Source organism: Schistocerca serialis, chromosome 5 (assembly GCF_023864345.2).
Source record: "Schistocerca serialis cubense isolate TAMUIC-IGC-003099 chromosome 5, iqSchSeri2.2, whole genome shotgun sequence".
NCBI classification, from domain to species: Eukaryota; Metazoa; Arthropoda; class Insecta; order Orthoptera; family Acrididae; genus Schistocerca; species Schistocerca serialis.
In genome coordinates, this window is record NC_064642.1 from 355,296,023 (window position 1) to 355,322,941 (window position 26,919).

Here is a 26,919-nt window from a genome sequence, read left to right on the forward strand (position 1 = left end):
AAAATTGCCTCTGAAATTCAGGTGCCTCTTATACTCATAATTAATATAAAAGTGTCCGGGGTTTGATTTAAAATTCCTACCAGTCGTAAAAATGGTCATATATTCAATGCTGTGGGAAACCTATCTCTATCTAGCAACATTGTATTCAACAGTCAGCAGCAGTGCACCAGTGCTATGAAGATGAGTTGCGGGTATCCATAAGCTTGCTAACACTGTCTCCTTCCTGCCCCACCATCACAAACTCGGAACACTGTCTAACCTATGATGCATCATTGCAGTCTACGGTCCAAAGTGATTTGTGTTATCCGTAACAGTATAGTAATTTTGTTAGTGGCAAGTTGCCGTAATGGAAAAAAATAAAATGTATTCATATGATGCAGACTGTAAATTGAAAGTAATAGCATATACAGAAGAAGAACATGGAAACAGAGTAGCTGAGTGGCATTTCGGCCCTACACCAACAGAAAAAAACCAATTGCGTTTGTCGGGATAGTAAAGTAGAACTGAAAAAATGATGAAGACTAAATGTGTAAATAGAGCATTGAATGCAAAACGGCCAAAGCTAGAAATGGCATTGGAATTAATATAGAAATGATTCAAATGCATGCTCATAAGCTAGTGCTACAGTGAAACGTAACAGACTTAAACAGTGGAGTTGGTTGGTGCTACAGGCTTGTTTAAGCGTCGTGGACTTAACATGGGAACCAAAATCAAAATATCTCAGAAAATGCCACAAGAAGAGTGTGGGAAAAAAAAAATATTTCCATCACTTTATTATTCAACATCAGAAGAAAGCCAGTGTGGAACTAAGCCAAATAGCAAAGGTGGACGAAATTCCTCTGACATTTGATGTACCAAGTAACAGATCTGTTGCCATAAACAAGTGAAAACAAGTGAACATGAAAAAATGCACTACACCATTGTTCTTTCATGTTGTGCTAATGGTACTAAATTTAATCCAATGATCATTTCCAAGTGCAAAACAATGCCAAAACCTTCTGTTGTTGTTTGCATATATGACCAGTTTTTGACGGATGAAGCTGGTGTGAAATTATGGATTAACATGGTGTGGGAGAGAAAGGGAATGTACTTTATTGAAGAAGCGTTCTCTTCTTGTGCTAGATCAGTTTAGTAGTCATACAAAAATTCTGTAAAAGAGAAATTGTGACAGGGGAAAACACAGCTTGCTGCTATTCTGGGAGGACTTACCAGTATGTCACAATTGCAACCTCTTGATGTCTTGATAAATAAACCATTAAAAGTGTATATGCGAGAGGAATGGAACAAATGGATGGTAGACGAAACCCATCATAAATTCACACCAAGGGGAGCCTTAAATAACCTACAATCAAACAAGTGTGTCAGTAGATAAAACAGTCACGGTACAGAGTGAGAGAAGACGTTATTGTTAAATCTTTCAAGAAGTTTGACATAAGTAATGCTTTTGATGGCAGTGTAAACCATTTTATATATGGAGAGGACAATGATGATGACGAAGAGGAAGAGGAAGAAGAAGAATGTTCAGATGATGATTTCAGGGATTTTGAAGATAAATTTGGTTTTATAAACTAAGAATTTTTTTAGTCTGGCTTTGCAGTGCAATAATAAAAATGGGAAAAATGTAATTTTAAAAAAAAGTTAAGTTGTATCCTATTGTTCGTAAAATACAGTACTCTTTGTGTGTGTGTGTGTGTGTGTGTGTGTGTGTGTGTGTGTGTGTGTGTGTGTGTGTGTGCGCGCGCGCGTGTGCGCGTGTGTGTTTGTCTGTATTTAGTGAGTTAGGAAAAGTCATTTGGATCTAAATTAGTTACATATTGCTGGTCATATATGATGTGTTTTTATTTACTTACTGCTGTTTAAGGACTCAGTTATGGTACATAATTTGTCAAGTAAAAATCACATTAATTTGTATGTAAATACATTTCATGAAATTGTTTGGGAGTTTTATGGTTGTGCACTTCATTCTTCCCTGAGCTAAAATATTTTACGGTATGTGTCATGTAACTATATGTTAATCAGATGTTCTGTCAGAGAGGCAGTAAAATTAATAAGTGAATTCCTGCTTCAGTCAGGATAATGAAGAACAGTATGGCGTCGAGTTAGATGATAGGGAAGTAATTGTGCCACGACGTGACATTTTTCTTACTGAGGATCAAGCACGATTGTTGCTTGAAGGAGCCACTGTGACGTTGCCTGCACCGAGCACACCGGGTCGTTTGGCTGATGTTGATTTGAGTGAGTAATAAAAAAATATCTCTCTGTGTTAGTTATATTCAAGTAAAATTCAGGAAATGACAAGTTGTCTTGCTCCAGGAGAGATTTATAGTAAGAGTTATTTCCTGCTGACAGGAGGACAGCAGTGACAGATTTTCCTGCTAGATGTTTGGACTACATGCTATTCTGAATCAACTGACCAATTGTAATTTTTAAGAAAGTGTTAGTTAAGACCACCGTGTTTAGTTTTGCAGATGTTGCTTTTGTGTTGTCTTTTTTTTTTTTTTTAAAGTTATTTGTGTCATAAAAAGGATTTTGGATCCCTTTTCATTTTTGGAAACAGAGGGATAATCTGGTGAGTAGGAAGCATATGAAACTGTGGTCATTTTTGTTTTGTCTATAAACGGCTTCATTTCAGTGCTGTGAGACTGGGAGGATTGTGGTGGAGATGAACTCATCCTGTGTATTTCATAATATGAACTGTTTTTACTGCCTTGTTTCACACAGTTGTTTTAGTTCTTAATTCTGGTTATCTGTGATACCTTGTGATACAAATTCAAGGTGGGCAAATGCACTCTGTATGACGGAAAAAGGTTATCATGCGTTTGATTTTTTTCACTGTATTTTGAATTTGTTTGTATCATTTCACAGATACTTTGCACTTTCTTGAAGGAAACAGTTTTTATAAAATCAGGACTCACAAGGAGGCTTATAAGCAGTCATTTTCCCTTGCTCTTTTTGCAAGTGGAACAGGAAAGGAAATGACTAGTAGTGGTACAGGCTACCCTCTGACAAACACTATACGCTGACTTGTGGAGTATGTATGTAGATGTAGAAGTTATCATATTGTTGTTTCGTATCTTCTACTGCAAAATTTCTAGCTATTTAAAAATGTTGGATATGTTACCAATTAGGTTGAGACACATCTTCAATGGGATAAGCACAATTACAGGAAGAGGCAGTGTTTTCTATTGAAATGCCACAAAAGTGTTTTTAACTGATCTTTTGGTTTCAAGAGGGGATGTATGTGAAAGAAGTCTTCCCATAGGTAGATGTTGTTAAACTAATTGGCAGAGGTCTGGTTGGTATATTAGATTAAAAATAAAGCGATTTCTGAAAATTAAGACACAAAGGGATTACAGACATTGGCTGTGAGTGGTCATTGATTTAAATCAATGGGGGCCATTGATTTAAATCAATGGGGAAAGTTGAAAATATGTGCTAGACCAGGATTCACACTTGGGTCTCCTGCGTATTAGACTGATGCTGTGACCATTAAGCCATCCGGGCACAGTGATCATTGTAGTTGCTTGAACTACCCTAGCATGACTCCCATCAAATCCAAATTCTCAGCTTATACACACATTACTAATGTAGTGCTCGTTGCCCACATAACTGTTGTAGGAGTTGGAAAAGAATTAGTAGTAGGGGAAAAAAAAAAGGATGAACCAAATCTCTGTGAGAGAATGAATTAAATACATTAAATAAAAGTCTATTAAAACAAATTGTAGTCAAATTGGACATTTTCCACGATTGAACCAGCATCACGAGTACGAACACTAGTGTGAGCGATTTTGTGACAGACCCATATATGAGTCTGTTACACAGTGTAAAAGTTTGACTTCAGCAGCAGTAGTTTAGTTCGCAACTGTAAGATAACACTGTATTTTGCGAATGACGGATTTGAGGAAAGACTCGGTCTTATAATCAGGTAAATACCATATATCTCATCTAGGATTGTATCACTGGTTCTGATATCCAAGTAACTACAGTTATCAAAGGTAAAGCAATTCTAAGGGAAGAACATATTTTCTTGGTATAGGAATTTGATCATTACTTCAAGGGTCTTTGACGGACATCATGTCTAATGACCTAAATATGAGTAAAGAGTGGAGGGTGAATAGACATCAGAGTAATATTGTGTCCAAAATGATAGCACATGGATGCTGGAGCACTGCGGGAGCTACATTTGTGTGCAGGGTGAATAGAGGATGGTGTGAGATGCTATATGTGACAGAGATTGCAGAAAGAGAATTTCATTAGTGTCATTATGGACAATGTCAATGGGTTTGTCTAGCTATTAATCACAAGTGAATTAGTTCAGAAAGCTTGTTTACAACTCAACTTTGTTGTCACTGTTCATATCTCACAAGTAGACCTCCATGTTACCATATAAACAGATTTCTTGAGCTTTCCCAGGTGATATAACTTAAATGTTGCCAAAAGAACATTCCTCTTATATTCCAGTACAACTTTACATTCAAGTCTGTAATTGTCTAAAGTTAAATGTCACTCATGGTTTACAGACTAGTTTTCGTAATGCAACAAATCTTTTATGTCTGTTTCTGTGTTTTGGATATATCTCCTTGTGCCACAGCAGCAGCACACAACAGATGGTAACTGACTGTCCAGACGCACTTCGCAATTGCCATCCAGCTATGCTTAATCAACTGCAGTTTCTTTCCTCTCTCTTCCTATGCTACGTATCTCTTCTCTTATCCTGACATCTCGTCTCATCTTTCATTCTGTCTCATGTTGGCTTTTGTAAATGTATACAAGGTTTGGGAAAGGGTGGAGGCAATTGTTACATATACTTCGTGACGACAGGGTGCAGGTGGTCGAGCTGTCAGGATTAGAGAGTGGGCATCCAGGGCTGCCGTTAAATGACAAACCAGCAAATTAGGCACAATAAAGAGGATGTATTTCAATGTACGGTGTACAAGGGGCGCGCCTAGGGTTGGAAGTTACCAGGTTTAGGCCAGTGTAGGAGGTCGAACAATTAATTGAAATGGGCAGTGGAAGGGGAAGCGGTTCATGTTAAATTACGTTGGTGGCCGGGTGTGAAAAGCAGAGCCAGAGGCTCTGCCTTCCAAAAAAACGTTTGTTCTGCTCGAAGTCTGGATTACAAGAGAGAGAAGCAACTGTGTTCTGCACCGCAGACCACTCCAGTGTCCACACACGTGATCAGTATCTCACGCACGCTATTGGCTAAAACCAGTGGCGTGAATTCACTAGCAGTTTCAGCAGAGGACTCAAGGCATCTCTTGTCAGCAGCTGTAACTGGACAGAACTGCCTTTTAAATAAATTTTTTAAACCAATTCCCTAAAATATTCCTTGACTGGCTGCCACCATGTACACTTAGTCCCAAACTCATTCTTTCTGCAGTTTCTCAATAGCTGATAGTTATTTGATGTTGAAATTGGATCTTGAACTTTCTTTCTCAAAGCTGCGATGTGCCTATAACCTTAAATAACAATTCATTTCCCTTGTTAAGAGTCCCAAACTCATTCTTTCTGCAGTTTCTCAATAGCTGATAGTTATTTGATGTTGAAATTGGATCTTGAACTTTCTTTCTCAAAGCTGCGATGTGCCTATAACCTTAAATAACAATTCATTTCCCTTGTTAAGAATTTTTTGCGCTAGATGTTGTATCAGATGGAAATACACTACTTCCAACAAAACTCTATCCCAATATCAGTTTTATTATTTGCTGTTATTACGTTTTCTGACTCTTCTTCACAACAAATTGTACCAAGAATGATGCATTGTGGAGCGATCTTTAGTGTTATGCACTAATTAAATTGGACATTTCCATAGCAAATAGGTATAAATATGAGAACCTGTACATATAGCACTTGATAATTGCAAAAATGTAGATTAACATGGTACCTGCTGCTATTAGTTAATCACAGCATGGGATACATGACATCATACAAACATCACTGTTGTCACATATGATAGACAGAAAAATTTAAATCTACATCTATACTTGCAAACATCTGTGATGTGTGTGGCTGAGGGTATATTCCACAATTCCTCACATTGCATATTGTTTTTACCCAAGTATAAGATGACCGCTTTTTTTGAAGAGGCTTCTGAGAAAAATTTGTTTGTAGCATATTCTGAGTAACCAAAATTACAAACTGTTTTACTGACATAAAGTATCTGCCTAAAAAGTTAACGTTGTACCTATTCTAAATTTATGCCGTTTATTGATTGTCTGCATTTTGATAATATAAGGAGAACTAAAATAAACAAAAATAAATCTACATTTTTCACTCCTGTCATCTGTGATACCACTATTTTTAATCATCAATATCATCGTCGTCGCCATAGCACAGCTGTGAAATTTCTGTCTTTGTTGTTGCAAGTATTTGGCTGTTTCTTCTGAATATGACATGATTTCTGAGGTTGTGGCTGCTGTGGGACACGAGAACACAACTGTTTTTGGGTTAGATAGAAGAACAATCAGTCGTAGAATTAGGTTGCTTTAATATGACATTTATAGTCAAATATATGTCGGATTTCGCTACTGTGCTGATGTGAGAATGTTCCAATATTTTTTTCTTCCAAACATATTGTCTGCCCACTGCTTTTTCATTGCCTGCATAGAACCAGCAATTGACACATCCCCTTTCATTCCTGTCATACATCATGGTGAGCATTGACAACATTGCATCACAAGCACATAAGTACACCACTGTTGAGTTGAGCATTTGTCCAATTTTAAAGTCAGTTCAATTTGGGCTGCAAATGGATTAAGGCAAACTGTGATTTAAATGTGGTAGATGTTCCTAAAAAACCAAAGTTGTTGTTGTTGTTGTTGTTGTTGTCTTCAGTCCTGAGACTGGTTTGATGCAGCTCTCCATGCTACTCTATCCTGTGGAAGCTTCTTCATCTCCCAGTACTTACTGCAACCTATATCTTTCTGAATCTGCTTAGTGTATTCATCTCTTGGTCTCCCTCTACGATTTTTACCCTTCATGCTGCCCTCCAATGCTAAATTTGTGATCCCTTGATGCCTCAGAACATGTCCTACCAACCGGTCCCTTCTTCTTGTCAAGTTGTGCCACAAACCCTATTCAATACGTCCTCATTAGTTATGTGATCTACCCATCTAATCTTCAGCATTCTTCTGTAGCACCACATTTCGAAAGCTTCTATTCTCTTCTTGTCCAAACTATTTATCGTCCATGTTTCATTTCCATACATGGCTACACTCCATACAAATACTTTCAGAAACGACTTCCTGACACTTAAATCTATACTTGATGTTAACAAATGTCTCTTCTTCAGAAACGCTTTCCTTGCCATTGCCAGTCTACATTTTATATCCTCTCTACTTCGACCATCATCAGTTATTTTGCTCCCCAAATAGTAAAACTCCTTTAAGCGTCTCATTTCCTAATCTAATTCCCTCAGCATCACCCGACTTAATTCGACTACATTCCATTATCCTCGTTTTGCTTTTGTCGATGTTCATCTTATATCCTCCTTTCAAGACACTGACCATTCCGTTCAACTGCTCTTCCAAGTCCTTTGCTGTGTCTGACAGAATTACAATGTCATCGGCGAACCTCAAAGTTTTTGTTTCTTCTCCATGGATTTTAATACCTGCTCCGAATTTTTCTTTTGTTTCCTTTACTGCTTGCTCAATATACAGATTGAATAACATCGGGGACGGCTACAACCCTGTCTCACTTCCTTCCCAACCGCTGCTTCCCTTTCATGCACCTCGACTCTTTACAACTGCCATCTGGTTTCTGTACAAATTGTAAATAGCCTTTCGCTCCCTGTATTTTACCCTTGCCACCTTTAGAATTTGAAAGAGAGTATTCCAATCAACATTGTCAAAAGCTTTCTCTAAGTCTACATATGCTAGAAATGTAGGTTTGCCTTTCCTTAATCTAGCTTCTAAGATAAGTCGTAGGGTCAGTATTGCCTCTCGTGTTCCAACATTTCTGCGGAATCCAAACTGATCTTCGCCGAGGTCGGCTTCTACCAGTTTTTCCATTCGTCTGTAAAGAATTCACGTTAGTATTTTGAAGCTGTGACTTATTAAACTGATAGTTTGTGATAGTTTGGTAATATTCACATCTGTCAAAACCTGCTTTCTTTGGGATTGGAATTATTATATTCTTCTTGAAGTCTGAGGGTATTTCGCCTGTCTCATACATCTTGCTCACCAGATGGTAGGGTTTTGTTAGGACTGGCTCTCCTAAGGCCATCAGTAGTTCCAATGGAATGTTGTCTACTCCCGGGACCTTGTTTCGACTCAGGTCTTTCAGTGCTCTGTCAAACTCTTCACGCAGTCGCGTATCTCCCATTTCATCTTCATCTACATCCTCTTCTATTTCCATAATATTCTCCTCAAGTACATCGCTCTTGTATAGACCCTCTATATACTCCTTCCACCTTTCTGCTTTCCCTTCTTTGCTTAGAACTGGGTTTCCATCTGAGCTCTTGATATTCATACAAGTGGCTCTCCTTTCTCCAAAGGTCTCTTCAGTATTCCTGTAGGCAGTATCTATCTTACCCCTAGTGAGATAAGCCTGTACATCCTTACATTTGTCCTGTAGCCATCCCTGCTTAGCCATTTTGCACTTCCTATCGATCTCGTTTTTGAGACATTTTTATTCCCTTTTGCCTGCTTCATTTACTGTGTTTTTATATTTTCTCCTTTCATCAATTAAATTCAATATTTCTTCTGTTACCCAAGGATTTCTACCAGCCCTCATCTTTTTACCTACTTTATCCTCTGCTGCCTTCACTACTTCATCCCTCAGAGCTACCCATTCTTCTTCTACTGTATTTCTTTCCCCCATTCCTGTCAGTTGTTCCCTTATGCTCTCCCTGAAACTCTGTACAACCTCTGGTTCTTTCAGTTTATCCAGGTCCCATCTCCTTAAATTCCCACCTTTTTGCAGTTCTTCAGTTTTAATCTACTGTTCATAACCAATAGATTGTGGTCAGAGTCCACATCTGCCCCTGGAAATGTCTTACAGTTTAAAACGTGGTTCCTAAATCTCTGTCTTACCATTATATAAGCTATCTGAAACCTTCTAGTATCTCCAGGGTTCTTCCATGTGTACAACCTTCCTTCATGATTCTTGAGCCAAGTGTTAGCTATGATTAAGTTATGCTCTGTGCAAAATTCTACCAGGCGGCTTCCTCTTTCATTTCTTAGCCCCAATTCATATTCACCTACTGTTTTCTTCTCTCCCTTACCCTATTCTCGAATTCCAGTCACCCATGACTATTAAATTTTCGTCTCCCTTCACTACCTGAATAATTTCTTTTATCTCATCATACATTTCATCAATTTCTTCATCACCTGCAGAGCTAGTTGGCATATAAACTTGTACTACTGTAGTAGGCATGGGCTTCGTGTCGATCTTGGCAACAATAATGCGTTCAGTATGCTGTTGGTAGTAGCTTACCCGCACTCCTATTTTTTTATTCATTATTAAACCTACTCCTGCATTACCCCTATTTGATTTTGTATTTATAACCCTGTATTCACCTGACCAAAAGTCTTGTTCCTCCTGCCATCGAACTTCACTAATTCCCACTATATCTAACTTCAACCTATCCATTTCCCTTTTTAAATTTTCTAACCTACCTGCCCAATTAAGGGATCTGACATTCCACACTCCGATCCGTAGAACGCCAGTTTTCTTTCTCCTGATAACGACGTCCTCTTGAGTAGTCCCCGACCGGAGATCGGAATGGGGGACTATTTTACCTCCGGAATATTTTACCCAAGACAACGCCATCATCATTTAACCATACAGTAAAGCTGCATGCCCTCGGGAAAAATTACAGCTGTAGTTTCCCCTTGCTTTCAGCCGTTCGCAGTACCAGCACAGCAAGGCCGTTTTGGTTAGTTTTGCAAGGCCAGATCAGTCAGTCAACCAGATTGTTGCCCCTGCAACTACTGGAAAGGCTGCTGCCCCTCTTCAGGAACCACACGTTTTTCTGGCCTCTCAAAAGATACCCCCCCCCATTGTGGTTGCACCTACGGTACGGCCATCTGTATCGCTGAGGCACACAAGCCTCCCCACCAACGGCAAGGTCCATGGTTCATGGGGGTAGGAAAACAAAGTACGTGGTATAAATTCCCACGGTTGGCGACATGGCATAATTTGCTGCCTGCTCACTACTTCGCTTCTGCATTCATCTAGTTCTCAGACAAGCTGGTGTCACTGTTCGCCCTTCAACCCTTTCATAGTGCTGTGTGCTATGCTTGAACAACTGTGGGACACAGACTGCAATATTTTCTTGCTGCAAGTCATATGTAACAGCAGCTGCTGAATATAAATAAAAGGTCGTAGTCATGATTCAGTCCAATTCTCAAACTTGCGCTTGTGCTGCCATCTACTGGTGTGTGTTGGTGCTATCTCCACAATGGGTGTTGCTGCTGTAATTTATTTTCGCGACAACCATTACAGTCAATTTAATATGATTTATTTCATTTGTTAGACAATTCATTCATGATAAATTTTCCTTCTTGTTTCATCCGAATGTCAGCATCATGCTCTAAATCTGATTAAAAGCTGGTAACATTTTTACATGGTAATCTATTATTTCAACAGCAACCAGACTTCTCATTTGCAATCCACACAGTAAATCATTACAGCCTCTTCTAATCAAAGTATTGATCTACGTTCAGAATCAAGTAATGTTTTTTCGAGGACATTACATTTACTTAAAAAGCAGCAAAATGTTTGTACACGATATCCGTGCGTGTAGGAGAACTTATAGTGCAAACTTGTTTAAATACAACAAGAGTTTGTAATATGACAGAATTTGGTCCTGTTTCGTCCCATGTTTCATAAGATTGTCAAATTTTAAGCAGAGCAATAGATTGTTATGGTGCCTAGTTCATTGTTTATCGCTTACTCCTTGGACTAGTGCTGCACGAGTCAAATGTCACATGATTGTTCAAGCAATGTAAAAAACTGTTCCTAGCACGTTGGCATGTCATGAAATTTTGAGCCTATTCGAAGGTGACTATCACTTGCCCAGCCTGCCTTTCTGAATTCTTCAAAATAAATCTGCACGAGACCTCAGTAGCCAACGTTTCATGTCTAAAAGTAAGGCGACTCCTGCATACTCAATGAAACAATGTAAAAATGTTAATCTCAGCAGCAGCAGTTTAATCTATGACTATAAGATGACCACCCTGTGTGTTCCGAATGATAGATTGGGATAAAGCCTGGCCTTATAACTGGGTAGGTATGTTACTTTCTCTGATACATTCCCATGTGGAGTGCAGGAAGGATGATGGTTTTAATGCCTTTATGTGCACTGTAATTAGTATATACTTGTCGACAGAGTAACTACAGCAGCAAACAGCAACATATAGGGAATTGTAGCATATTACTAAATTCCTCACTGAATGCTCATTACTGAAACTTTGTAAGAAACGTTCAAAGGATAGTTGGTGTCTATCTTCCAAAATTTGCCAGTGACACACCTCTCTGCATCAGACAAGCTCAAGACCATGTGTGCTGACCTTCTGTATATTCCACATGGATGAACAGTAGTCCAGAATGGTTTGCTCGAGTGTTTTGTAAGCAATTTGTAGACTGATTCAATTTTTCCGTGCATCCCACCAGTAAACCAAAGCCTGCTGTTTGCTTTACCTACAATTCAGCAAATGTTATCATTCCATTTTATCTCCCTACAAATTCAGGCTGCCAGGGTTTTTTTATGAGTTGGCTGATTCCACTTGTGACCCATGATAATGCAGTCATAGGGCAGCATGTTTTTTCCATTTTGTGAAATGCATAATTTTACATTTCTGAAGGTTTAAAGCCAGTTATCAGTCTTTGCATCCGTTTGAAATTTTAGCAAGGTGTGATTGAATGTGTGTGCAGCTTTTTCAGACAGTGCATCATTATAGATAACTGCAAAGTCTGAGCTTACTATTTATATTGTCTGCGAGATCATTAATATGCAACAGGAACAGCAAGGGTCACAGCACACTTCCCTGCGGCATGTCTGAAGTTACTTCTATAGATTATGTGGGTCTTCAACCAAGATAGCATCTGTGCTGTCCCTGCTAAAAAATCCTCAATCTAGTCACAAATTTCTTTTGATAAGTTTACAGAAGCCATACTGTTTGGCATGCAGGACCTCATTCTGTTTGTTCTATCTCATTATGTGGGAGCTCAGAATGTATTCCAAGATTTGACATCAAATAAATGTCAAAGATGTTGGCTGATAATTTTGTGAATCACTTCCGCTACCCTTCTTACAGATGGGTGTGAGCTGTGTTTTCATCAAAGTACTTGGAGCAGTTTTTTTGTTCAGGGTATCTATAGTATCTTATGGATCAAAGAGCAGCTAATTAAACCACAAATTCTGCATAGAATCTGATAGGAATTTTTATTTGGCCCTGGAGCTTTGTTTAAATTCAGTGATTTCAGCTGTTTCTCAATATCACTGACACTAAATGTTATGTCACTCAACTTTGCAGTGGTGTGAGAATTAAGCTTTAACAATACTCCTGTATCTACCTTTGTAAAGGAATTTGAAAACAGGGTTCATCACTTTTGCTGTTTCAGTTCTTGTGTCATCCAAGGGCACCTGGGTGTTAACTTAGGTGCTGCTGACAACATTTATACATTACCAGAATGTTTTGCATTTTGTGAGACATTTTCAATCAGATTCTGATGCAGAAGTCTTTAAAAGCTTCACCCGTTGTCTTTTGATAGTGTTTAACATTTCATTTATCATCTATTGATACTCTTATGCTTTCTTTTAATCTGTTGTGCACTACTTGCTGCTCCTTTAGGTACTTATTTACAGAAACTGTATATCATGGAGGATACCACCCATCATCAACTGTTCTATTTGGTACACATATTTACAGTGCTTGGTCAACTATTGTTCTAAACTTCAGCTACAGTTGTCTGCATTTTCCTGCCTTGAGTTTAAACATTCCTAGAACGTTACTGCTATATGACACACTACTGCCTCTTTTGGAATTGTGTTCATTAGCTTTGTCAACACTCAATCAAATTATTGCCTTTCAGTCTAACCAAGACCTCAAGCTGTTCTGGAGATCAGGCTATCACTACATTCACAAAAGTAGAAATCATATTGAATAAAATATGACAACAGTGATGTTTGCGTGATATCATGTATTGTGTGCTGTTATTGCCGATAGAAGCAGACATGGTAGATGACATGTTGATTTACATGTTTGTGAAACTAAAGTTTCATATTTCATACTTGCATTTATAGTCCCATTCTAAGAAAGTAGGCCAATTAATTACTGCATAGCATTATGGATATTTCCAAAACATTGGTATGGTTTGTTGGGCAAAAGTATCAAGGACTATGACATCAGTGAATAAAAATATTACTTTGAGTTCAAGTTAAGAATTTGAAGATGTCAGTATCAATGTGGCAGAATGAGTTTTCGTTGATGAAACCAGCAAGGTTTTGAGGGGGGAATAGTAGAAAAGCAACTTTCCATCCCAGCAGTAAACACAGACATTATCAACTGTCTGCAGTTATGCTGAAGCCAACTTGACTCCAGATTGCTGTTTTCACACTATAATGAAATATTGATGGATTAGTGACACGTCTCAGAAAATAACTTTATTTTGTTTTATAAAACTCTTAAATGTATGATTACAAAGCTATTTTTCTGTAACTGGGTAAATTTAATGGGCTTAACATAGTTCAAACGATATGCCAGACTAGGACTAAAGCCTGGGATCTTTACTTTTCAAGGGCAAGTGCTCGATGGACAGTGCTTGATAGACTGAGCTATCCAAGCACGACTCACGACCTACCCTTACAGCATTACATCCTTCAGTAACAATACTTCACAGTAGTTTGGAAGGTAGGAGATGAGATACTGACAGAAGTAAAGCTGTGTGGGGGAGGGGAGTCAGGTGTGAGTACTTGTTGATTTTCAGTAGAGAAATATTTTTCTGTTTTAAGAGCTTGCTGTCTCAGGCTATAGGGAGAACTCTGCAGACCAGATTTTACTCTTTGTTTATTCTTCTCTATGTATTTTGCGTACATTCCAACCTCAGTAACATCGTAGGCAGGTAATTTTCTCTTTTGCAGGGATCTGTTAGTACTTTCTAAGTTACCCTTGATCACTTGGCTTGTATTTTTTGAGACCTTATTCAGGTTCTTTACACAGTATGAATGGCTAGAGACTGTGCTTGCTGTAAGCAGACACAAGGAAAATTGACTGCTGTCCATAAACAGTTGTAAGCTGCATTGGCCACAGTTGATATTCTTCAGGCTACTGCTCAAAGCTGCAGCTGCATTGGGACACCAGTGTCGAGACCTGTGACACCTGTGGTGTCGTTGGAATCCCTGGGTGACATGGTTGTCACTGCATCTTCCGATACACAATGTCTGACCAGTCTGTCCTCGTTTGAGAGTAAGTGGTAGCCAGTAATGGGTTCTTGTGTCACAAGACAAAAGAGGGAAAGGGCTGCCCAGCTGGCTTCTACTGGCTCCCCAACAGGTCTGAGGTGCTACCCAGTACTGGTAATACTTCCGAGCCAGCATGGGATGCCTCTCCTGTTGGGCCAGCAGCCTCTTTTCCTGCCTAGTCTTGAGCACATCGGGTGCACCTGTCTGCAAATAGTGGCACCTGTCAGCATGAGTGATCCTGCCACTTGGGTTCTGACATCATCCCTGGTTTCTCTTGGTGGATGCCTGATTTGGTGGAGGTAACTAGCATCACAGTGTGTGGGTTAACTTAACTATTTGTAGCATCGTACCTAGGGTCGATCGCAGAAATCTGGTTTGGAGCAGACAATGTCTTCTATCAAATGTAAAATTGTAGGTTTCCCCTTAATATGTGCACTACACACAGAACACGGCTATTAGGGTAGCAGAGTACATGCGGCATGCACATGTGGGTTTTGAAGACAGAACATCCTCCCTCTCCGTTGGATCAGAGATGAGTTGCCTGCAAAAATCAAAGTCCCATCAGCCACAGTGTTCCCAGGGAATGCTCATCCTTGCAGATCAGATATAGATTAGATTAACATGATATTACTAATGTGCAGGAACATCCAAGGAAAGGTTAAAGAATTAGTATGGCTTATTGAAAATAATAATTCCCAAATAGTAGTAGAAACAGAAAGTTGTTTGAAACTGGAAGTTAATAGCAATGAAATCCTAAGTTCAGATTGGAATATTTATCATGAGGATAGGTCAGTGACCAATGCTGATGGTGTATTTATTGCAGCAAGGAATTAGATAATATCTAACCAAATTTTCCGGATTCCTAGTGTGAATTAATCTGGGTGAAGACAAGCATCAAAGGCTGGTCGAAAATGGTACTCAGATGCTTTTATAGACCTCCTGATTCAGGAGCTGTAGTGGTAGAGCGCTTCAGAGTGAACTTGCAGAATATTGTTAATAATTTTCCTGATGATGCTGTTGTGATAGGGGGTGACTTTAACTTGCCAGGCATGGATTGCGAGAGTCATGATATTCAAATTGGTACCAGAGACAAAGATTTGTGTGACATTATTCTGAATATCTTGTCTGAAAATTACTTCAAGCAGATAATCAGGGAACCACCTCTTGAAATGATGTTTTAGACATCCTAGCAATAAACAGACTCAATCTTAATGAATCAGTTAACACAGAAGAAGGTATCAGTGATAATAAGGCTGTGATTGCAATTATTACTACAGGTTTTAGAAGGAATGTTAAGAAATTTGGAAATGCGACAGGAGTGTCAGCATACATATTGCAGAGTATCTAAGTAGTCAGCATCTAATATTCACTACTGAGGATGAAAATGTAGAGCCCAAATGGAAAAAATTGAAAAGCATTGTTCAATGCACCTTAGACAAACGTGTTCTGCACAAGATGTTAAGAAATGGGAAAGACCCACCATGGTTTAATAGCCATGTTAGAAAATTGCTGTGTAAACAAACAGAGTTTCATCACAGGCTAAAGAGGAGTCAAAACCTAGTTGACAAAATGAAAGCTAAACAAAGTGAAAATGAGCATAAGGAGAACAGTGAGAGAAGCATTCAGTGACTGAAAATAAAATTTTGTTGACCAATCTTAGTAAAAATCATCATATTTTGGTCTTGCATAAAATCAGTAAGCGGTTCAAATTCATCTGTTCATTCATTCAGTGACCGTACTGACACCAAAATGGAGGATAACAGAGAAAAGGCCGAAATATTGAAATCATTTATCCAAAATTGTTTCACAGCAGAAGATTATAACACAGTCCCTCCTTTCAATCACTGTATGACTGTCAAAAGGGCAGATAATGGAAAAACAACTATAATCACTTAATAGTGGAATGGCATCAGGACCAGATGAGATGCCTGTAAGATTTTACAAAAGGTTATGAGAAAGAACTTGCTCGCCTTCCAGCACCAGTTTATTGTATATGGCTGGAGCAACAAATGGTACCTAGTGACTGGAAAAAGCACCAGTCATTCCCGTTTTGAAGAAGTGTTGTGCGAAAGATGCACATACGGAATTATAGGCCTATATCATTGATATCACTCTGTTGTGGAATTATGGAACATATTTTTTGCCCTAGAATTGTGAAGTTTTTGGAGAATGAAAATTTCCATTATAAAAATCAACATGTGTTTCACAAGCAAAGATCTTGCAAAACTCAGTTTGCTCTGTTCCTCCATTAGATCCATAGCAATGTAGACAATAGCACTCATGCTGATGCACCGAGCGAGGTGGCGCAGTGGTTAGCACACTGGACTTGCATTCGGGAGGACGACGGTTCAATCCCGTCTCCAGCCATCCTGATTTAGGTTTTCCGTGATTTCCCTAAATCGTTTCAGGCAAATGCCGGGATGGTTCCTTTGAAAGGGGACGGCCGATTTCCTTCCCAATCCTTCCCTAACCCGAGCATGCGCTCCGTCTCTAATGACCTCGTTGTCGACGGGACGTTAAACACTAACCACCACCACCACCACCACCACCACATGCTGATGCCATGTTCCTTGACTTCAGGAAGACATTTGACACTGTCCTGCACTTTTCAGTGAAAATTATATGAGTGTAATGAGTTTCAGGCCAGATTTGCTGCAGCATTTGATACAGATAGAACTCGACAAGTCGCTTGTAATGGAACAAAATCAACAGATGTAAAAATAATATCCCAAGGAAGTGATAGGTCCATTGCTGTTAACAATGTACATAAATGTTCGATTAGAAAGCGTCAGGAGTTCTTTAAGGCTTTTTGCAGATGATGCCGTTATTTATAAGAAAGTAGCAATGCTAGAAGACAATTTCAATGTGCAGAATGATCTGCAGAGGATCAATGAATAGTGCAGGCTCTGGCAGTTGATCCTGAATGTAAATGTAACGTATTCCACATGCACAGGAAAAGAAGTCCACTAGTGCACAATAACAACTGATGACAACTTACTGGAAACAATATCCACCATAAAATATCTAGAAGTAACTATCAAGAGCATCCTGAAGTGGAATGAGCACGTAAAACAAATAGTAGGAAAAGCATATGCGTGGCTGAGGTTCACCAGAAGAATCTTAAGGAAATGCAACTCATTCACAAAGGAAGTGGCTTACAAGGTGCTTTTTCAACCACTTTGTGGGACCTCTTCATCAGTATTGGTCACATAACAGGTAGGACTGATGGAGGAGATTGAGAAGATCTGACGAAGAGTGTCATATTTCATCACAGGTTTGTTTAGTCAGCATGAGAACGTAACAGAGGAGATGCTCGACAAACTCCAGTGGCAGACATTACAAGAGAGACGTTATGCATCACTGACTGAGCACTTCCTGGGAACAGATGAACAGCATATTATTTCCTCCCACATACATCTGACGAAATGACCATGAAGAGAAAATTCAAGAAATTAGATCTAATTCAGAGGCTTACCAACAATCATTTGTTTATGGTGTGAATGAGTTTTGCCTGGGATTGAGCGACAGGGGTTTGTGCTTCAAGGAATTCAGTCAGCCAACAGAGTCAAAAGGGAGGCTTGACAATCTGATGTAAATTGCATGGTGTGGATGTAGGAGATGGAGCATATTGAGGAGATTAAGCACTCAAAAAGAATAGTTAACCTTGAAGTCTATTCTGAATCTTCCTAGCTGAGTTGCCTCCTTGCTGAAGCCAAGTTCTTTCACAGAAGAGACAGTAACTATCTATCTCTGTTCCATCTGCCCAGTCCTGCCATTTGGTTCCCGTTTGTCTTTAGATTCCGCGAGTCCCTGAAATGTCATAGCATCTAAGGCATCACATTGTGGCTGTATTAATTTGTTATTTTAAGTGATCTTTCAGAGACTGTCTGGAGCAGTTAAGAAGTCTTTCCATATAAGGCCACTGAATTTGCCCTAAGGCTTCCATTGGCTTCTCGTGACGTATTGTAGCCTCCACAGCAAGGCCCTCTCTCCTCTCGGTCTTGTAATTAATGCCTAAGCACCTTGCTTCATTAATTCTGTCACATATTTTATCTTAACTGTCTAAGGTCTACACATAATTAATTCTGTCGAGTAAGCTATCCGTTATCTCTGTAGGCCACCCGAATCGCTCTCCTGAGCTCCTGTAGTCCAAGTGCATGACTTTTCCGTAATAGGCCACCCAAGTCGGCAGCAGTAGCCTAGCACGTGTAGCCCTTGTGGCTTCTTCTGCCACACCCAAAGTTCCGTCTTTACTCTAACTAATTCTCGGTATTGTTCACAAGACCTGTCTTTTTAGCTAAGGATGTAACGGTTCTTCTCATGCATGATTCACAAGTGGAATGGGGAAGGGAGCATCAGTTATTGGTATCAGAAGTACCCTCTGCCACATACCATTATATGGCTTGTGAAGTATAGATCTAGATGTAGAGTCATACCTGGATAACTCAATCATTACAGCATTTGTTCGCAAAGGCAAAGGTCCCAGGTCTGAGGCCCCGGCCCACACATTGTTTTAAGTTGCCAGCACACACTCTGCTGCAGACTGAAAATTAATTTTTCAGATTTAACATAAATGTTTATTTTTTCTCCCAATAATGTAAATGAATGTGGTGTGTGATGTCAGCAGAACGATATATGTATTTTAGTTTTGGCGTAACACTGGTGGGGGGGGGGGGGGAGGGAAATCTTTTTCATCTCCAGAGTTACGTTGTATAATTATACACTGAAGGCTTTCACAGCTTGTGTTTACCTGAGTTAAAATTTATAGGCTGGAAGGGCATGAGTGATGTACAGAGCTATGAACTGACATTTTGTCCAAAAATGCAGGAGATCTCATCAGAAGTCAATCACCAGCTAGTAAAAGGGGGCCCAGAATTTACAGTCATGTTTTTGAGCTGTGAGTGGGAGGCACAACCATTCATCATGTAATGCCTTTTCCAAATATAGAAACACTTTTACCAGGCAAATAACATTATAGGTTGGGCAACTGCAGCCAAAGAACTTGTATATAAAAGTGAAGGACAACCAATTAGAGATGGTAAAATAATCTACATTAAACTGAGCAACAGTCCAGATCTGCAACAGCTGTTTGTTGCATTTTAACTGTATGATGACTAGTTTCATACCTTGGAGGTATATCTTCAGGTCATATAAAATTGATTTCATGTGCCACGACTTGGCAGATGCAAGTGCGCATAAAAACGTCACTCCTTGGTAAAACCATGTATGAAATGGCAGATGGGCATCTGATCAGAACCATGCATGATCAGTAAAATACCCCCAAAACTCTGTCAAAAGTCAAGCCCAGACGGCACGTGACAGTCCACCTACGATAGCATGAAACCATCATCAAAATCCATGGGGAACAAAGAATTAAGAGACACACACTTCTTGGGAGTCACCAACATTCTTAAATATATTGACAAGCATCAAATAGAATGACAAGTTAGAGCACTGTGTGGTTAATGTTATAATGTGCAGTTCTGTTTTATGACTGCCAATATATTTTAGTATGCTGAGAACTCCCAAGGATTGTGTGTCTTTTAATTCTTTGTTTCCCCCGCGGATTTTGACGATGGTTTCTTCTTATCATACATGGATTGTTGTGTGCTGTCCTGGCTCGTCTTTCGACAGACTTTTGGAGATGTTGTACTGATCATGCATGGTTCTGATCGGTTGCCCTTCTACCATTTCATCCTTCATCCAAGGTTTTACCAAGGAGTGGCATCTTTTTATGTACACTTGCACACTGGAAGTCGTGGCAGATTAAGTATTAGTTTTATGTGACCTGAAGATATACTTCCAAGGTATGAAACCAGTCATCATACAGTGAAAATACAATAAACAGCTGTTGCGGATTTGGACTGTCACTCAGTTTAACATAGACTATTCAACCATCTCTGATTTTAAGTTGTTTGATTGTCCTTCACATTTGTGCTATTACGAGGTCTTTTACTTTCTCACAATATTTTTTTAATTATTTGTCTGAGTATAAGGTTCTGATAATCCTAAATCCATGCTGGAGGTTCCGTAATACCTCTCAACTTTTTCCAGTATCTTTAGGCTGTGTGACAGTAAAGCAATCGTTCAATAGTTGATTCACAATTCCTTTTTTCCAGCCACTGGGTACCCCATTCTCTCCATATTATTCTCAGAATTCCATGCAGTTCTCATATTCCGTTGATCCTGACTGCTTTTTAACATCTGCAATTAACTGATCCTCTGCGGGAGGCTTCCCTTCTTTCATTTAATTTAGAGCATTTTCTGTTTCTGTCCACGTAATCGGCATTTTTCCTTTCATAAGTAAACCAATGATTCTTCCTCAGTTAATGTCCATCCCATTTTCTTATTCTTTTAATGTCTCTGATAGTGATAGGTTTAAAGTAGTCTTTGGTATCCTCTAACATCAGTTTCAAGTGTCTGAATGAAAGTATGCCAACTTTTTTACTTTTTCTTTGCTCATGCTCTTTTTACATGCAGTTTCTTGTTCTGTATTTTTGGTCAAGTCAGGCTTTTTTTGTAATTTATTCTGTGACACTAGACCACACAAGACCATTCATTTGCTTTTGTTTTTCTATGTCTTTGTTTTACTTGATCATAGTTTGGTCCTTAATAGTATTTCATAATCTTTATTTACTGGATGCTTTAAAATACTGCGACATGCTCTCCCCAGGGGTCATAAATATGGAGGACTAGCTCAGACTTCAGGCTAAACATCACAGTGACATACACAGTGGAGATGGAGACTATTGGTATGGCACAGGTGGCAGGTGAGATACTCTTATATTTCTAGTAGCTAATGCAAAAAGCATTGTGCCAAAGGCATGTCTCCAAAGGCTGAGGAAGTCATCCTTAATAGAGAAACATGAGGTGTTTTAGGCTTAGCAATCCAGCTGAGGAGTTTCTATTAATATTTCTTTCAACCAGAGACTGAACCTCATGGAATCCTTGTTATATGATATGCCAAAGTGTTTCACTTGCTGGGGGGATTGTACAGTGTTTCTGAGGTCTGGAGAGTGTTTCCACACATCTGTTTCCACAACATGGTAATTATTTCTGATTTATTTTCTCGAGGTAGTCTACAGATATGCATCGTGTCATATTTTCTACAGTTAGCATAATTAGTGACATGTCAGTTTAATTTAAATGATAATACACTAAATTTGAGAGTAGCAGTTTTAATGATGCAACACAAAAGTAGAAATTTTTAACAAAATTACTGCAAAATTAGGCATTTGTCTTTTTCTTGAATGAAAATATCGGGAAACTCTGGACAACAATTAACTAATATTGGCCTACCCTTTGTGATTTTGCCATTCACTGCTTCTCATGATATGCAATAAAATAAATTAAATTTACTTATTTTTTTTTATGGACTTTCTTACACAAGACACTGTCATTGCTGCAGCTTTGATAGGGCATTAGTAAAGTTTTGTCTTGGCCTTGATGATAAGAACACTGCAAATATCAGGCTGTTCCATACCAGTTCTAATCCTCATGTGATACTAATCTTTTACAGTTTAGATGAATACTCTGTGTATTGTATGTAAATAAAATTCACCTTATGAGGTGATGCAATAGTTTGCAGGATACACCAAATGCTAAGTATGTTATACTTCTTTAACTCTGTGAAGTTCATATTCAGAGTGGTATCTTCTATTATTAGGAAAGTTCAGGTTAATCCATCACTAATTGACCATTTTCTTTCATCTCAGTAAGTGGACTAATGCAGTTGTTGAGACATTTAGGTAATTTTGAAATTTTATGAGCCATTTTATTTGGATTATCTTCTAATTTCCTAAATCTCTTCAGGAGAAGGCAGTGAAAACTGTTTTGATAGGATGATTGCCCATTTCTTCTTTTGTATGAAGTTTATTCAGGTGGTAAAAAGTGTCTAAAGTAGGAATCTTAAAACTCTGCATATGATTATCCTAATTTAATTTTTCTCAGGTTTCCCAAAATTAGTCAAGACAAATGCGATAATTCCTTCAGTGAGGTTGCATTTGATATTCTTCCCTATTTTATCCAGCTGAGGTAGTAAAGCAGTGACCAGAACATTAAACTTGGAACTTACTACTTTTATATTACGCACAATTGTTAAACTGAGTTACACTGTCATTTCTAACGATCTTTCCATTTACACTCTATAGATTGTGACACTTACCACTCTGTGGATTCATTCTAGTGATAGTATAGTATTTGCAACAAATTATTTTGTGTGTTCTACAAGACAGACAGATGAGATTTGTCAAGCAGTAAGTTGTTGGCAGTGGAGCATGGGGACACTAATAGTAAATTATTGTCAGTAATTGAGAGGCAGCTGACAATTCAGGCAATTTTTCAAATAGCGACTTAATGTGATCTTCAAGATCTATTGTAGTAAAAGCATGTTGAGCTATGTGAGCATGGTGAAACTGTGGGGAGTGTGAACAAAAAGAAAATGTGGGTATCATTTTCATCAGTTCAGTCAGAGCAACAGATGTAAAATTGTGAAATACCTGAAAACACAATACGATTGTGGTATACTTGAAAACATATTCCTAGTTGATAAAGACTATATAATGGCACTAATTCCAGCAAGTGGTCTTTGCTCCAAGCAAGTTCATAAGTGAAAATGATTTACCCAATACTTTGACTGATGTATGACTAAAACAAAGTCACAGGTTTTTCTGGATGTGGTTACTTAACAAATGGTAGATTCACTTTAAGATAATGACATTTTGTTATTCAGTGCAACAAGAAGTTACACAACTGATATCACATGTACTATTATAGTTCCACTTGTTATCGCTATGTAACACTCATCAGGTAACAGCTCGCACACCGATTCTCATGCCTTGACAGATGGAGGTATACTGACTGCTGGAGAGGGCAATCTTCCCTACGTAGGTTGTTTGCAATGTTGTCAACAGATACCTGTGAATTGGCCTATAGGCTGAAGTCACCTCACCACACCCCTACAAGGAAAAGAAAAAAAATACTGACTTGAAGTATGAATGTCAGCTGGATCGAAACGGAACTGCACTTTCCTTCCGCAATGCGTTTCTGTTGGATGATGCTGGATCGGCTGGTGTTTCAAGGTGACTGCTGCATCAGGAAGGGTGGTAGCTTGCCAGCATCCAGACAGACAGCATTGTTCAGGAGATGTTGCAGTGTTGGCGTCTGCAGTGTGGTGACATTCTGCATCCAGTGGTGGCCTGCATTTTGGTGGTGTCCACTGCACTTTGATAGGCTGACTCTCACTGTTCAATGGACAGTACTGTGTCCACTCCTTTAATCTGGAGAGTGAGAGCTGTATCATTTCAATCCTATAAGAGGGTATGGACCTTGATAGGACCCTTACAGTGCCCTGCGCAGTGGGCCACGTTGGTGGAAAACATATCTGTTGTTACCAGGTGTTTGACAGTGAAGGTAGCCTGTTTTCTGTGCCATGTTGTTCCATTTGGTCACATGGCCTCTATTTGCTTTTGGAGTTCCATGAGGAAATCTTGAATAGAATGCAGGGGGCCAGGTGGTTGTTTGGACAACTCTCTTGGTAGACTCAGAAGTCACCATACACTACCTCCACTTGGAAGGCATGCACGTCTTCTTTAAGTGCACTGCACAATTCCAGCAGCTCTACCGGTAGAGCATCAGTCCATGAATCCGTCTGTGGCTCATTATAGCTGGCTTCCAGGAACAGCATAGGTACTCCACAATGCCGTTTGCAGCTGTGTGGTATAGTGAAGTCCTTTTCAGGTGTGTCCTTTAAGATTGGGCCATTGCGCAACAGACATCTGCTTCCCACTGCCTATGCTGGTTAGAAATCACTTGCTGGGGGACAGCCAAAACCTGAATCCAACCGCCGGTGAAGGTGTGCGCCACATTCTCAGGGGTTTGCATGTCGAGTGGGAATACCTCCGGCCACCTGACGTACTTGTCAATTGCTGCGAGACAGAATAGATAATTACATGTAACTGGTAATGGTCCTACCAAGTCCAGGTAAACGCGTGAGAATCATGCAACTGGGATGTCAAATCTTCCGAATGGAGCTCTTACAGCCATGTTACTTTGAACTTTCGATAGGCATTGCAGGTCTGAGTTCATGTACAGCAGGCCTTCTGTATACTGGGACAGTACTAGTGCCTTTATAGCGCGAATTTTCGTATGGCTGGGTCCCTGTAGAGAATTGAAAAACATGTGTCATAGGAGAGCAGGTACATATGGCCACTCTCGGGCTGCTGATTCGTCGGATTATCTCGGTTCCTCAGCGCCTGGGAGATGTTAGTGCAGAACCATCTTTCCTTTCAGCAGGTCCTTTAACTCTTCACCATCATTTTGTGCTGCTGTCAGTTAGGCCAGGTTCACAGGTGAAGAAATGCTTTCCAGTCTAGACAAAGTGTCTGCACCCATGTTTTTCTGACCACTAACATACCAAATGACAATTATAAATTGTTGAAATAAAACTAAGGTAGTTGATTTACTTTCAGGGTAGTTATTTCCTGGCTATGAAAATGCGAAAGTTGTTGGTTGATGGTCTGTGCATATAATGAGGGCATGCTGTTCCACCATGAATTTGAAGTACCAAATTGCTTCATAGGCTCCTAACACTTATGTGGAAAATGGTGGCCAAGAGTACTGCTTCTCTGTGAACTTCTTAGAGAAGAAACCAAAAGGCTGCCAGTGCCCATTTATGTTCTGTTGTAGCACGGCACCTACAGCATGGGATGAGACATCTGAGAAAAGTGCTAACGGGACATTGGGGCTTGGATGCAGAAAGGAGGTTAGCTTGCTTGAGGCTCATCTGGCAGGCTTCAAGTGCTGCCTGCAGTTCATCAGTCCAAGTGACAGGTGGGAAATAACTCACATTAGAGCCAGTGAGGATGGTATGTGGGTCGTCTGGCCTTCAGCAGCTCGACATAAAAAATGAACGTAAAAGTTGTATCGTTCCTGGGTAGTGACTCACTTTGCACACTGTTTTTGGGGTCAGGTAACTTGTAGCTGTGTTGATGTGCTCAGCTGGTAGATACATGCTGGTAGCAGAAACCCGAAATCCAAGGTATGTCACTTCATTAGCACTAGGTATGTTTAGCTGGATTTATAAGTATTCTGTAGTCATCAAATCTCTGGAAAACTATGTGTAACTATCTTCTATTTTCTCCTGGGTATGATGATAGTAGTAGAAGCCAGCCTCAGGGAAGATCAGTCTGGATTCCGTAGAAATATTGGAACACCTGAGGCAATACTGACCCTACGACTTATCTTAGAAGCTAGATTAAGGAAAGACAAACCTACATTTCTAGCATTTGTAGACTTAGAGAAAGCTTTTGACAATGTTGATTGGAATACTCTCTTTCAAATTCTAAAGGTGGCAAGGGTAAAATACAGGGAGCGAAAGGCTATTTACAATTTGTACAGAAACCAAACGGCAGTTGTAAGAGTCGAGGGGAATGAAAGGGAAGCAGTGATTGGGAAGGGAGTGAGACAGGGTTGTAGCCTCTCCCCGATGTTGTTCAATCTGTATATTGAGCAAGCAGTGAAGGAAACAAAAGAAAAATTCGTAGTAGGTGTTAAAATCCATGGAGAAGAAATAAAAACTTTGAGGTTCGCCGATGACATTGTAATTCTGTCAGACACAGCAAAGGACTTGGAAGAGCAGTTGAACGGAATGGTCAGTGTCTTGAAAGGAGGATATAAGATGAACATCGACAAAAGCAAAACGAGGATAATGGAATGTAGTCGAATTAAGTCGGGTGATGCTGAGGGAATTAGATTAGGAAATGAGACGCTTAAAGGAGTTTTACTATTTGGGGAGCAAAATAACTGATGATGGTCGAAGTAGAGAGTATATAAAATGTAGACTGGCAATGGCAAGGAAAGCGTTTCTGAAGAAGAGAGATTTGTTAACATCAAGTATAGATTTAAGTGTCAGGAAGTCGTTTCTGAAAGTATTTGTATGGAGTGTAGCCATGTATGGAAGTGAAACATGGACGATAAATAGTTTGGACAAGAAGAGAATAGAAGCTTTCGAAATGTGGTGCTACAGAAGAATGCTGAAGATTAGATGGGTAGATCACGTAACTAATGAGGACGTATTGAATAGGGTTTGTGGCACAACTTGACGAGAAGAAGGGACCGGTTGGTAGGACATGTTCTGAGGCATGAAGGGATCACAAATTTAGCATTGGGGGGCAGCGTGGAGGGTAAAAATCGTAGAGGGAGACCAAGAGGTGAATACACTAAGCAGATTCAGAAGGATGTAGGTTGCAGTAGTTACTGGGAGATGATGAAGCTTGCACAGAATACACTAGCATGGAGAGCTGCATCAAACCAGTCTCAGGACTGAAGACCACCACAACAACAACAACAACAACAACAACATGATGATGCCAACAACATGTCGGTGATGTGTGCAAAACAAAAATCCAATCCCCCCCAAAATCTTCATCGGTAAAGCCATGAAAATTCTGTCCTGCATTCTGCAAGCCATATGATATTTATGGGAATCTAAACAATCCAAAGAGCACGATTAT

The 26,919-nt window shown here is 39.5% G+C and overlaps 1 protein-coding gene across 2 annotated transcripts in view; it reads left to right on the plus strand.

Moving 5' to 3' along the window:
* Positions 1–26,919, plus strand: part of LOC126482391 (TP53-binding protein 1-like) — a 287,146-nt gene that overhangs the window by 206,499 nt on the left and 53,728 nt on the right. The window contains exon 15 of one of the 2 annotated variants that reach the window (XM_050106498.1): positions 2,069–2,235. The exons of the other annotated variant lie outside the window; for it this stretch is intronic. Within the exon in view, the coding sequence (XP_049962455.1) occupies positions 2,069–2,235 (167 nt within the window). The remainder of the gene's footprint in view (positions 1–2,068; positions 2,236–26,919) is intronic. 2 annotated transcript variants of the gene reach the window in all.